Source organism: Merops nubicus, unplaced genomic scaffold (assembly GCF_000691845.1).
Source record: "Merops nubicus isolate BGI_N331 unplaced genomic scaffold, ASM69184v1 scaffold36584, whole genome shotgun sequence".
Taxonomy (NCBI): domain Eukaryota; kingdom Metazoa; phylum Chordata; class Aves; order Coraciiformes; family Meropidae; genus Merops; species Merops nubicus.
Window position 1 is genome coordinate 72,043 of NW_008607018.1, and position 14,218 is coordinate 86,260.

General features: G+C 36.8%; 1 protein-coding gene across 1 annotated transcript in view; it reads right to left on the reverse strand.

Moving 5' to 3' along the window:
* Positions 1 to 1,503: 1,503 nt before the first annotated feature.
* ARL15 (ADP-ribosylation factor-like 15) overlaps positions 1,504 to 14,218 on the reverse strand; it is a gene marked incomplete at its 5' end in the record, with an annotated part of 133,877 nt that continues 121,162 nt past the window's right edge. Inside the window, one exon of the mRNA XM_008939814.1 lies at positions 1,504 to 1,656. Coding sequence (XP_008938062.1) covers positions 1,504 to 1,656 — 153 coding nt within the window. The remainder of the gene's footprint in view (positions 1,657 to 14,218) is intronic.

Sequence of the window (14,218 nt, forward strand, 5' to 3'; positions counted from 1 at the left end):
GTAATAGAGAAATAGCTTTTATAAGCCTTTAAAAGCTGATCCTTGCTATTTTCTTATCCCCAATAAAGTAGTGAGAAACAACAATAAACTTCAAACTTGAAAAATAAATGCTCAGAGTCACAAGATATGTTGCTTAAAGCCCTAAAAAAAAAAAGAGTAAAGAGTTTGAAAAGACAAGCAGATTCGATGAGGAACCACTGACACATCACTACAATTTGTGTTTGCAGTTACTCATGCATGAGGGTAGCTGAACGCACAAGGCACAACGCACAAGGTGTGCACCAGCCCAGGGACTGATCTGCACATACCCTGTTGTCACTGACTTAGTGCTGAAACAGTGACCTGGCACGTTTCGTTAATGGACAAAATCGGTTTATAAGGTTTTAAAAAATCAACAGAAGGCAGCCAAACCCCTACAAACTACAAAGGGGAAAACTTGGAAAGAGGAAATATGCACTGTTTTTCTGGAACCAAATCGAATTTTTCCAAATGTATTACAAATGTTCTTTCCAGTGAATACTTTTTTTGTCTTCTAAGTAACATTTAGCCCAGAAGTTTGAAAGAATAAGTTATAATCCCTTGAAAAGAGAAGTTTATAGTACAAACATTGGAAGACCCTTAATTGTGGTATAGATGCCTTGGCAATGTTACGATAACAGTAGTACTCTATGAGTGAGTGATAAAGGAACCAATCCTTATTTAAAATCAGTCACATTTCTAACTAGTAATAAAGCCTTCACAGTTGAATTAACACTTATTTGCTTTGCTTCTCTAATAAAAAACTGCCTTCAATGAAAATTATTACTTTATTAATCTTTTGCATATTTTCTAAAAATATTGTTACCATCTATTTATTTCACTTGTTTTTCCCCAAATGCTGTTATCCCCATGTATCTGTTTGCTAATTTACCTTTGAGGAAACTTCCATTAAAATAACACTTCTGCCTTTTAAAAGGTTATGCTGTGACTTCAGAAGAGGAATCAAGTAACTTGTCAACTCTGTTTTCATTTAGTAAAACTCCACGACTAACCTCTGCATTAACATGAAACTGCTTGCCTTTAAGGTATCCCATTAAGCTTCTCAGTGGCTGTGCTTTCTGTACTGCAGGGTCAATAAACAAAGTAATTTGTTTCAAAACCTTAAGACATAAGTTATTTTTCAGAAACCAAGGTAGCAGGTAGAATTGCTCCTCCAGAGATGATGTTATTTCTGTGTGTGTAATATTTCCTACCAATGATGATCACAACACAAGAAAGCAACATGCAGTGTGCAGAAATAGTGGTAAACAAAGAGGAGCTTCCTATATCAGTAGTGTAGACAACTTTACTGGAAATAGTTGTGTACCTGATTCACAGAATATTTATGTTAACAAAAGGACATTCTGCACAAAATGTGTATGAGCAACATATCACAGCATACTCTTGATACCACACCATAATTAAGCTGTGAGGAGAATATGCAGGTACAATAATGCCTGGAGAACCACTCTTCCCTCCTGCATTTCACATTCTTGAAGGTTCGAAGTCTCTCTCTTCTAGCAAGTTTATTAGAAGGGAGAAGCTGTCTTTTAATGCCTCCATATCATCCAAGGAGCAGGGTTTAAGAATCCAGCGCTTTCCACGTGCAAGTGGCTCAAGTTCAAAATATTTTTTTATCTGTTAAAAAAAAAAAAGAGATCAATGTATTAATATTATATTGACAGCTCTCTCATTCTTAGCTAAAAACCTAAACCAAAACAAAACATCAAAAAAAGTTATATAAAAAGATTAGGATACTAATTTTTAGAATCTTATACACAGCTGTTCTTAAAATATAGGTTATATGATGTGACCTGAAAGTGTTTTCTTTAGGGGTGAGTGACCTGCTTGGGAGCTACCATTCTACCCATACATTTAACAGCATGGGAGGTCTGCGGGAGACTTACACAGACTTAAAGCAAAGAGCAAAGCACAAAACCTAAGTGTCCAAAAGCACAGCCAAATCAGCAAAAGTAACTAAGAAATCCATTAGGTTTGTATTTAATGTTGAAACTGTACATTGCATCATACTTTTGTTGGTAAACATTTAAGATGCAGAATTTGTCATCAGACTACTCTTAACTCCACAAATGAACTGTCAAAAATGTACAAACTCTAAACATTCCAGTGAAGGTGAGCTATAGCAGAGAGTTTCTTAAAAACCTTGAGAACCCTAGGAAAAAACAAATCTTCCAAAAATTTTGTTTTCCTAAAAATAAAAATTAGAAAACTAGCACACTAATTTGATTACGATAGTAATAAGTATTATATGTGAGACATGATGGCTTTCTACAATGATCTTACTTCAAAATCCAGCACATTTTAGCAGGCTTCAGCTACTTGCTAACAATGCATAATAATGCCTATAAAGGAAATCTTTTAATGAAAGTAATTCCATTTTTACATGTGCAGCCACTGTGCAGCAAGAAGGTATGAGAATATGATGTAATATAAAATTGCAAGTTTTAAACTGTCTATAAGCCATGACAAAATAACAGAGGAAGATGCAGTTCCTTGGAAATACCAGTCATCACTAATGCTGATTACACCAACTGCCAAAGCAGAAACAGAGACCCACAGAAAGACAGAAATAAAGTTTTTCATTTAGTAGTACTCTCGAGTAATTTTTAAAAATAGGAAGTGCAATCTCAAAGAATATTTTTTATGCCTCTTAGAAGAATATAGTGGTCTAAAGGTGATTTGGTCCACACATTACTGTTTCCATCAAAATCTTAGTCTTTGATAGTATTTGATCCAATACTATTTGATCCACAAGTCTACTCATATTTGATTTGTCAAAATGGACGTTTAGGTTTTTCATCCAAACTGATACCTACCAGTACTTGCTATTGTCAATATGCCAACAGAAATATTTAGTCCTGACTTAGTTTGCACATTTCTATTCCTTGTAATTATTGCCAAATGTCTTAATTTCATCATAGACTGTGCCAGAAGCATTCAGGACAACAGGAACAGCTTCTTGTATTGCGGTAGGCAGCAGAAGCCCTAGACAGGCAACTGGAGCCACACTCTGTGAGGCTCTGTGTGCACAGCAGAGTGAAGAAAGAAAGGGAAAAAAAAGGCTTCCAAAGCCCAAACAAGCTGCAACATCTCTATGCAGCTCTCACAGTTCTATACAGCAGTTTTGTTTATCTAGTAACGTAGTCTAACAGAAGAAACTGACTGCAGTTGTATCAACTCACACGCTGTGACAATGTGGCAGGAAGTTTCTTCCTTTGTAGAAAGGAATTTTGAGCTGAGTATTTATTAACAAATGTCAGAAAAAAACTCCATGGTATTGAGATGAGAACCGCTTCAACTAAGATACAGGTGAAACATCTTAAAAATCTATTTCTAGAAAAGCAGAACTGAATTGATGGCAATCTGCAAACATCTGAAAACGAACTGCGACAGTTGACATTCACTTTCCCTCAAACAAATTTCAGAAAACATAAAAGCTGGGATAAAGGGGACTTCAACAAAAAGCATTTTAATACTAGCACATTGATTTTTTAGCATTGCTATCACAGTGTCATATTAGTACCTGATATGTTAGCATGGTTACATGTAATCAGAATCTAAATACTAACCTCCATAAGGGATATACTGCAATGTCTCCAGCAGCTGAAGTGACACCAAATCAAATCTACCCCCATTGATATATACAATTAATGGCACCAATCACAGTCCTGGAGAAGCAGGGTAAGAAAGCTCTCTTGCCTGTTTCAGTAACAGCATCTTGGACTGCTAAGTAAGGCGAGGAAGTTAAGCCACACAGAAGCACAACAAAGCAAGGTGTCAGCGCAGCTAGCTGATGGAGCAGCCTGCTGGTGTTAAGCTGACAAATATGGCTGAGTAATTTGAGATGTTTCAGACCTACAACACAGAGGGTGTCCACCACACCCCCTCTACTGGAAGACTATTGACATCAGCTCCTTGAGCTCACCAAAGTCTGTCTGCTATCTTATTTACATAGCTTTTTGAATAAAGGCTACACCATGTGAAGAAATGATTAGGAAAAGGTCATTACATTGTAAGTAGAGTACTTGGGTTTAGAAGCATTAAGTATCTGGAAAGACTTACATAAGGAAATGATGGCAGTAAGCAGAGTAGCACAGAGTCTTGTGCGTTTGTGGGCAAATAGGACACTGTGTACTGAGGTACCCTCTAGCTAAGACAAATACAGTGACTTGGAACTATATTTCAATGACTGCAGATGCCAAGACAGAATTTCTGTTTCAGCAGTGACACAGCATCAGCTGATTTAGGGAAACAAATTTTGCAGATCAAATATTTATTTGGATTAAGTGTTGATAAACATTTATTTTTTCCTATTTCTGGGCGTATAATAGGAATTTAACAAAATCATCAATGTGCCGTCATAATTTTTGACACCTAAGGATCAGTTCAGATTACCTGCATTAACACACCCTAGATGAATGATGAAATTGAAGCAATTGAGACGGGCAATTTTGGTAATGGCAAGAAAGCACAACTGCTTAGATTCATGTAAGTAACCGCTATTTTGTTCATACCTTCAAAGAAAAAAAGATATGCTACATGACTTGTCTCTAATCCAAATACAGAAAAATAACACTAATTCGCTTATAAACAACAACTTTGAAACTTCCACAAAGAAGTTAGCCGACACAAATATTTTCCAGTTTACTATAATTTTCCTCCCTTTAACTCAGAAGATGTCATTCAGTTCTAAAAACGAGTAAGTTTTTTAGACTTAAAAAGGAACCCTTTTTTACATGCAAAACTACATGAAAATAGACTAACAGTCAGACGTCCAATTATGCATTTGAGTTTTCCGCTGGAACACTATCAGCTCTCCATCTGCCTTCTACCCTCATGACCATCATTCATTCTCATTCCCTACCAGATTTCCTAAGAGGAGGTACCAGAATCCAATCAACCACATATCCAAAAGAAGATGAAAAATCTCTGAATATGCACTCACCTAGACAGTTCTTGTATAATCAGATAATCAGCAGTAACTATTTTACAGCTCCCTTCAATCGCACTAGAACAAAAGGGGTGAGTTCCTAAGAGAAGCTCTTTTGTCTTTCCCTCTTGCATAAACGATGAAAAGCTTTCTGCCTTTTCATGGATGCCAAACCAAAATATAAAGACTTGGACATGCTTGCATGTCCGACATGTTAGAAGGGCATTTACTTACTAGCTTCGCATTTTTATTTGGGATCGCTGAATTTTTAGGATATAAACTGAGAAGAAAACACAGTAATTTAGATCAATATAATTTTAAGACTACTACTATTTTACAGGATCTCACTGTATGTCTTGACTCCACATGGAGGCCTTGTTTTATAGAGATGCTGACGTTGTATTTATGCCACATTCTGAAGTCAAGAAAGTCTAACAATACACGTTTGCAATTACTCCCACTCTTCCCACACTCCACCTTCTAAGTCATATTCTACTGGCACAATACACTAAGCATATGGTTATCAAATGTTGCTTAACCTACGTGCTAGAAAAGTCAAGACACAATAAAAGGACTGGTGCCCAGAACCTCAGCTGGTGTAAATTAGCACAGCAGTGTGGAACTGATATTACTAAATTGATGTACGTAAGCTGAGGAACCAGGCCCTGTTGAAAGCTTTTATGTTCTATTACTGAATCTCATCTAGCCAGTTCACAACACATACGAACACAAGATGTATAAGAAAACTTGGATACTGTAATATGTGAATACTGAATTATTTCTATCTGTTACTAAACATGAAAAAAATGTTGAGTATTATTTTTCATTGCAATTGAAAATTTTAATACCAAATTGCACCAACACAAAAAGACTTCCAAACCACTCTGATTAATCTGTTGCAAAAAACCCACAAAACTCCTGTAGTCACTTATATTACCAGACTGTATTTGGAGAATTTAATGGATACAATATTTTTTCATCCATTGCTGTTTTCCTTAACAATGTTACTGGGATAAAAAATTTGTAACACCACATATGTAATCAAAGACTGCACAGTCATGTCAATGTCACCAGTAGTCTGCATTTTTCAAAGATGTTCATAGGATCAAGCAAGAGGGTGACTAGTGGAGGAATGAATCAAACTAAAATTACCTAATTTGCCCAATCTACGTATTAACCACAAGAAATAGCTCATTCATTTATCACAAATCTCCATCGACATGAAATGCAGTAATAATGGGAGACCAGGGCTCCCTATATGCACACTATGAAAGTTTCATTGAGCTGTGATGCTGAGATTACCTTTTCAGACATCACAAACATCAGCCTTTTGGAGCAACTGTTTAGGAGATGCAGGGAAGAGAGGAAATTTTGATTGCTGAGTCCATGAACAACAAAGGAGCTGCCTACAACAGTGACCAAAGCATGTGCAAATTCAGTATCTTTGGAGAAGAAAAAGCCAAAAGTGCATCACAGAGCATTAAGTTTTAAAAAGGGAAACTACAGAAAATGAGTAACTTAAAGAAAATTAACTGTGCAGCTAAAAAGGTAAAATGCTTGCAGGTGGCATAGAAAAAAAATACCATAATTAGAGGCTCAGGGTATATTTATACTGCTACAGAAGACTTTAAAAGAAATAAAAAAAGCTTTCAGCATTTGCAATAAGGAAAAGGATGGTATTAGAGGTAAAAGAAGTCATGTCTAAAGAAGGAAAATAGAAAATGAAAGGAAATTCTGGTGAATTAAATAGAAACCACAAATGTTGACCTACTAACCATAGAGTGGAACCAATTGCGTAAATCACCACTGATGCTAAAAAGTAAATTGAAAATTCACTCTAGTTTATGTTATTGTGCTGGACTACATACTGTACATCCTCTTGAGCTGCTACACGTGCTTTTCTCCTGGTCCTGTTCTCAGTATAGAGGTTTGTAAGAATGGGTGGAATGGATTGGTAGCCACTTCATCTTAAATCAACCAGCTCAATCCAGTATTGTATAGGAGTTACTTTCATGCTTCTCCCTAAAAATCTGCTAGAAACCTCTTTACCTGACACTCCACTTGGCTATAAAGGATGTCTTGTTTGACCAGAACAGCTGCTCCACATGCAAAACTGTCAGCAGAAGTTTCATAATGTTTATTCTTCCTGCAGAGACAATTCATATCTTCCTGAAAAGACACTTCGCATGTGCCTGCTTGTGTACTTCATAGCAGTGATCTCATCCGTGTCTAGAGGGATCCTTGTAATGCACCTCTGTCTCATAAGTACTCCTCCTAAAATACCTATGCCTCGTATTTATTTACTCCATATGGAATACCTCTTATGCAACATGGAAGGGAATGAAAGCGCCTCAGCTGATGGGAAGGGACGGTGATATGCCATGATCTGGAGCAACTGATGCAAAGGGCTATTCCCAGGAACACCAGCTGAGATTAAACAATACTAAATACTAAATATAAAGCTAAATATTTCATTGCCAGCTGACAATTACATGCCACTGAATCCAAAGTCTGTACGTACAGTGTTAAAATTTGCAATGGATCAAGTAAGTACATATTATGATAATCAGAATTATGTAACTGAGCTGCTTTTTTTTTTCTTTTTCTTTTAAAATATGACCTGATGAAATAAAACCACAAGAAAACCCAAACTGCCTTCTTCAGGATTTGTTTGTGGTGGCAGGGTAAGCAATTGCTCTAGACATCATTTCAAAACCCTTAGAAGCCTTTTTGTACAACTCCTCACAGGGTTTGGTGAATACTTTACAAATCAGTATTTCTATTTTGTACAGCTTTCCAATCCCTTTTTTTACAAAAGATTACCTGAAACACTTCCAGCTGACCTTTACACTTAGCTTTATAGGAGACCTGACTGATGTTTTTGGCTTATAAATCATTACAAAGAGCAATACAGTCACTTCTACACATATTCCACAAAATAATTTACAGAGGGCTTTGTGGAACAGATATACTTTTCCATCGTTGTAAATTCCAGCAGCCACAAGACATGACGCTCCTCAGATTGCAAGTGATTGCTGAAAGTAGTGTATTTTAAAGAAGGCACCTAGTTGTTCTGAATGAAGAAATAGGATGCCCAGCAAATCAGCACAGACACACTGTTCCAGAGAGCACAGTACTGCCAAATGCAAATGTGAGACATGAAAAAGGGGAGTGAGCTAGAGAGTTGGAAGACAAATACATGGGGGTGTTTATTATAAATTACAGAATATTGCATCATCTATCAGAATGGGGACAGTGAAAGATTTTTTAAAGTGGCTACTTTTTTTTAATACACACAGTCATGTTATAATGGGTCTTGGACAAATAAGATAGATGAGAGTCAAGACAGAAAACTGCTGAGGGTGCAAAAGTCCTACTGAGATTTGCTCGTATGTAGCTGAAAGCAAAGAGAGGCTTTGAGGAGATAAGAGCATCTATAATTCTTTTCATGTAAGTCTTCATCACACAACAATGTACTACGGCATGTTAGATTTCTTTTATATGCTGTTAATTTGTCCAAAAGAAATAGTAAGAATCAGGCAACTGCCATAACCATACATCTATACTTTGCCTTCCATGTCTCATTCACCCAGCATACTATGTTTATATAAGCATGTGCTTTTCCTACATCTGAAAGACATCTTAGAGATAACATGAGAACAGCAGCAGTGTATCTATGTAGAGAAAACTGGAATTCCAGGTGAAGAATCATAAATCAGCTCTGGGCTAGACAAACAAGGCAAGGGCTCACAATATCCAACCCCAGCGTGAGCAAAACAGCATCCCTTCTTGAGTGACAAGTGAAACAATGAGAACAGAGAAGGAGGGATCATACAAACATGCGTGCAGTAAAATATTTCCCTTTAATATCTACGGCTTTAATTCTTTATTTGTTCCAAAGAATTAGTCAAAATTGGAAATCTGACATCATGTTTAATTCAACAAGACCAAAACTAATCCCTTAAGTTATAGCTCCTATTGCTTCCCCTCTTAACTACTGTGTTTTCTGAAGTAGTTTGGGTTGCAACAGGTACTGACTGACTTCTATGTACTTTAAGTGTTAGAATCCTAAAGAGTAATTCTGAAAACTAGTCTTGGTTAAAGTCATCCACTCAGAGAACACCTAAAAATCATATTTTTTTCCCCCTCACATACTACACAGACACAAAAATGCCAATTTACTGCATATAAGGAAAATTTTCTATATAAATATATTCTTAGCATATCCAAATATATTTTTAGACTATACCAAAAATAACTGATTGAAGTTAAAGTCAGTTTAAATTTAGGACAATTTGTTTCAATTACTATCCTTGGTCTAATCTGTAAAAAAAAAAAACAAAACCCAAAACAACAGCAGCAACAAAAAGGAGCCTATCCAAAGATAATTTTACAAAAAATCTATTAAAAGCTTTTACTATATTGCCACACATCTCCTCTCTACCTTCTCTCACTCTTTTTTTTTGTTACATCTGCAGTTAAAATAACTTAAGGAACACAAACAGCTAGTAGAAACTCAACACCTAAGACCTGTAAGCAGATATCTTTCAAAGCCTTGTAGAGTTTTCATAGCATTTTTTAAAAACAGACTGCAGATACTCATGGTTTGCTTCAGAATATAATACTAACAAGTATGCTGATTTCAGCAGCAAAATATGCTGCTTTTACCTACAGACAGTACAGACTGTGGTTTCAACTAGTAACAAAACCTGAGACACAAGTGCAGAGTTTTTACACCCTTCACCCCCCAAAAAAAGTTTACCTGTTATGTTGAATGTCAAAATAATCTTTACAGTAATGAGAAGTCCAAAGATCAATCCTTATTATGACACCCTTTCTGCAAATGGCATGTTTTCTGTTCAGATAACAGTTACACAGTATTTTCTGAAGAGGTGCATATGTGATGATTCACCTGCGTTTGCCTAAACATGTATATAAACCTACCACTTGAATGAATAACATCTGTATACTGTGCCCACGTCTGCAAAGCACCAAACCACTGTATGGACTTGTATACTTGTATGAACAGCAAAGAAGAGGATTTCTAAGGGCTTTGGGGTTGTTTCCTCACATTTACACTGCAAAACCGTTCCAAGCCAACAGCCAGCGTGAACACAAGTGCAAAGCCATTTATTCAGCAGCAGCTGTGGTGCTATGAGATCGATGTGTGCTCTTCTGCAGGGAGCAGACAGCAGTTATCCCTATGCCACTTGTCCTGTGCCAGGTACAGAGCAGAGTGTATAAAAGTAGGATGGTTTCAACCTCCATTCAGGTCCTTTGCTGATGGTAGTATTATTACCCATGCAAAGTCCACAGAGAGGCAAGGAAAGCCTAACTAACTTCAGTTAACAATCTTTGGTTTAAAAGCAGAAACTGCAGAATAAATCCATTCAGGAAGAAGTTAATGTACAATATTTCTGAAGCAAAAACCGCCCCCAGAGACCCTGCCACTGTCAGCTTCAGTTCCTGGCTGCCAGAATGCCTTGGGCTCTGTGACCCCCCACTTCCTCCAGCACCAGGGGCTTCTGCAGGAGCTGTTTTCTCTGAAGATTTCTTCCTTTCCCCATGGTTAGAGGAAGCAAAACTATGCTTTGAGTTTTCCAAGTCCAGGCCTCTGGACACGCGAATACTTCCAAACTCACAGCAAGCCAGTGCTTTAAACTAGTATTCCAGGAAGTTCCAGACTCATGTCCATTTCTTGATAGGTAATAACTCTTCAGCTGGTAGTATGGCAGAATCCCTTGATGCTCTGTGACTAGGACCTTGCTTGAGTAAAGCCGTCACAGCTTCCAGATTCCTTCATAAAGCACAAGGATTCCAAGAGGAAAATTACACCCAGGGTGTAGAGAACAGTCATGTGCAAAATCAATTTGCTGCTACCTCTAAAATTATGGGAAATGCATGAACAATTAGATATGGAAAAAAAAAGGAATACTTTACACTGAGTGAAGACGTTTTAAGGCAGGTAGCTGAACTATTTCCAATACTGGGAAGCAAAATTACTGAACTAATGCAGAGGTTTGCAGCAATGATTTGGGAAAAGCTAGGGATAATCAGAAGGATTTTGAGAACATGGCTGAATATAATGAGATGCTGAGGAACTGTATGGTTCTTTTGATTCTTGAACTTAAAGGCAATAGGCTAGAATGTATCTTTTCCCAAGGTCTAGCATTACTCCTTCCTCTACTGTAAATTGCAGCAGGAAGTTCTACCTGTTTGAGAAGTCTTTTAGTAAAAAGGTCCCATGGGAAGGGACAAGCAAAAGACTAATGAATATTCTTCACTTACAGCATCAAGACACCACTTGCCCTACATTATCCTGACCCACACTTCAAGGAAAAAGATTAAATAATAAGCAATAGATCAAGAGTTGCATATACATAAAAGAAGAAAGATCCACTGATATCTCAGGCACTGATATCAACCTTCACATAAAAAACCCCAACAAAACATACCCAAAGAAATCATGCTCCTCTCCAAAGAATGCCCGAACTCTAGGACAGACAGACAGCATCTATAAAATATATGGCCTCCTTGGAGAAGGGCTCCTGACAATAATATTGAAGATGCTTAGAACAGGATCTGTAATAAAGCTATTGTTACTTTGATTCAGTGAATTAAGGCTGCCTTTGTACACCTACAGCTGTGGAGTGCCTTTACAGTATCACTGAAAAGCCAGATTATTTCTGAAGAAAAGCATGTGAAGACAGGAAGATTATGTCCTGGTGATGCCCCAGTTCTCATGATTGCATCAATGAAAAACAAAGCACATATTTGTCAAGTGATTCCAACATAAAGGGAAACCTGGCTTCTGCAGCTGTCGGGCAGCTCCCTCCCACTACCTCTGAATCTGATTTGCATGTTTACCAACACGTCCTAGTGCTATACCTGGGGTAAGCTTCATAGTGGAAGAGAAATTGTATACAGCAAATATATAGCTGACACTATTTTCATTTTTTTTTAAGAGGACAAAAAGATTATTATCAGCCGGCTAAAATATCTTAATGCAACAGATTTTTCTAAGTACTCTCCACTCACATACTAACCTACCTAGGCAAAATTATGGTCTAATGAAGGTGTAATCACCTCTTTAAATCTGGGGGTTCTGGTGCTCAAGGTAAGTCTTAATCCTGCACATCTGCAATTACTAATTGAGTTTTCTTGATATTAGAAATCACTACATGACATATTTGCTGACCACGAGTTATAAGCTAAAAGGTTTCAGTGTATACCAATAGCTTTTTGAGAACAAAATTTGCACTGTTTAATAGTTTCTCAATAATGAACTATTGCACATGACTGCAGCTAAAAAGATCCTAACTAAGTATTCCATATCAGGCCAGGAAAGGTTCTATCCATTGAAGATTGAACAAGTTTAACTCTTAAGCTCACATGTAAGAAATAACCAATTATCCTGTCTGAAACACAGGCTTGTAAAACTCTCAGTTACTTGTAAAACGGTCTGCTACACACGAGTAAGATGTTGTTTAAATGACTTGTTTGACTAGATGCATTTCACCATGAAATTGATTCTTATAAAGCATTATTTTTAAACTTGATACAAGTTAACTGTGTCAACTGAAAATGGGAAAAAAATCTGGCATTATAAAGCATAAGTTTCAGTGTGAGTTTAGTATTTTATGAGGTTGAAGGTGACTTGAATGAGAAACTCATCCAGATAAAACAGTCATTTGTAGGGCAGTAACTCAAAGGTTTAATATGATTACACTATTCCACCACTTCTATGCCAAGATGTGTGGTATAGGACCTGGTGCTATTCCACCACAGCCTGTGCAGCTCCAAAGTAATATAAAGACAACATAACAACACATAGAACATCTTTGAGCCACAAGCACCAAAAATAAATCTAGAGTTGCTATTTTTCTATATTCTGAAAGTAGCACTATATCATGTTTTTACCCCTAACACTTCCAGTTATATTTATTATTATTATTATTTTGTTATGCCTTTTAGAGAGTGGGTGGCATGAGAATGGTAGAACTAGAAACAGACTACTGAATATTCCTCAGTCTCCAGCTCAGGGACTCAGTTTTAAACTTTACAGTAGTCCAGATTTCAAAGAAAAAGAAGAAACCATTTCAAGGAGGTCATGGAGTTGAATACACACATATGGAGAGATATAAAGCAAAAAATATGTTCTTCAATGACATTTTAAATTTGAATGTTTAGTGTGGTCCAATAAATATGAACAGACGGACAATGCCAGGGTTACTGAAAAGGCTGGAATTTGCCAAGTAATGTTTTATATTTGCTTCCATAACTGGAAAACGGTTCTATTGGTTTATAATGAATCAGTGTACTAATGGTATGTTGCTAATAATTCACAGATGCTTTAGTGACTTAAATCTAAAAAGTCTATTTGGTAACTGCTAAAATTTGAAATCGTACTAATGGAACACTTCCAATTGCCCTCTCAAAAAGAAATGACCTCATTAGAAGATGAAGCAATAACAATAGGGGCTTTTAAAATCAATACAACAAATAAAGTGTTTCATACATTGCTCCAGAAAGGCTGGAAAAGATATTATGCTGCCTACTGCAAAACTGTTTTGGAGAAGAATCAAATTCTCATATTTGGAGTAAAGAAGTATTTGTGTGTTGTACAGCAGTTTACTCAACGTTCAGTGAAGTGTGCCACCAGTCACGCTGTTTTATAAGCCCAGTTGCAGACAGATTAATAGAAAGGACAGTGTCATCATCATGTCAGTCAGACCACAGGGAGTGCAGCAGGGATTGGAAAGGGGAAATAGAGAGAGGTGTGAAGAGATCAACTACATAAAATGGCTTTAGGTGACTTACAAGCAATAAAACATCCTGCCTCTAAAGACGTCTAATCCATCACAGCAGAAATGACACCACATTAAAACAAAACATTCCAGTCCAGCTAGTGCTTGCCAACTAGAAAGGACAAACCTGCAAACGGACTTGACGGTGCTTAAAGCAGAGTATACTGGAAATTGGACAATGATCAGGAATAAAAATGAAACAGTGACATTTGTCTCAAGAAACAACAAACGGTTCATTTGTTCCCTTGATATGAGTTAAAATGTATTAATAGGATCTATCAGTAGAAATAAGGTATAAATGCAATGAGCTAGGTTTAGATTAAATAAAATTGCAGGACAAATAAGTACAACTGGATCCTATAAAACAATTCACTGACTGGTGGTCTAATTGCACCTTCATTCTTGGGAGACTGGAGAGAACAGTTCTGCTTATTTAATACCA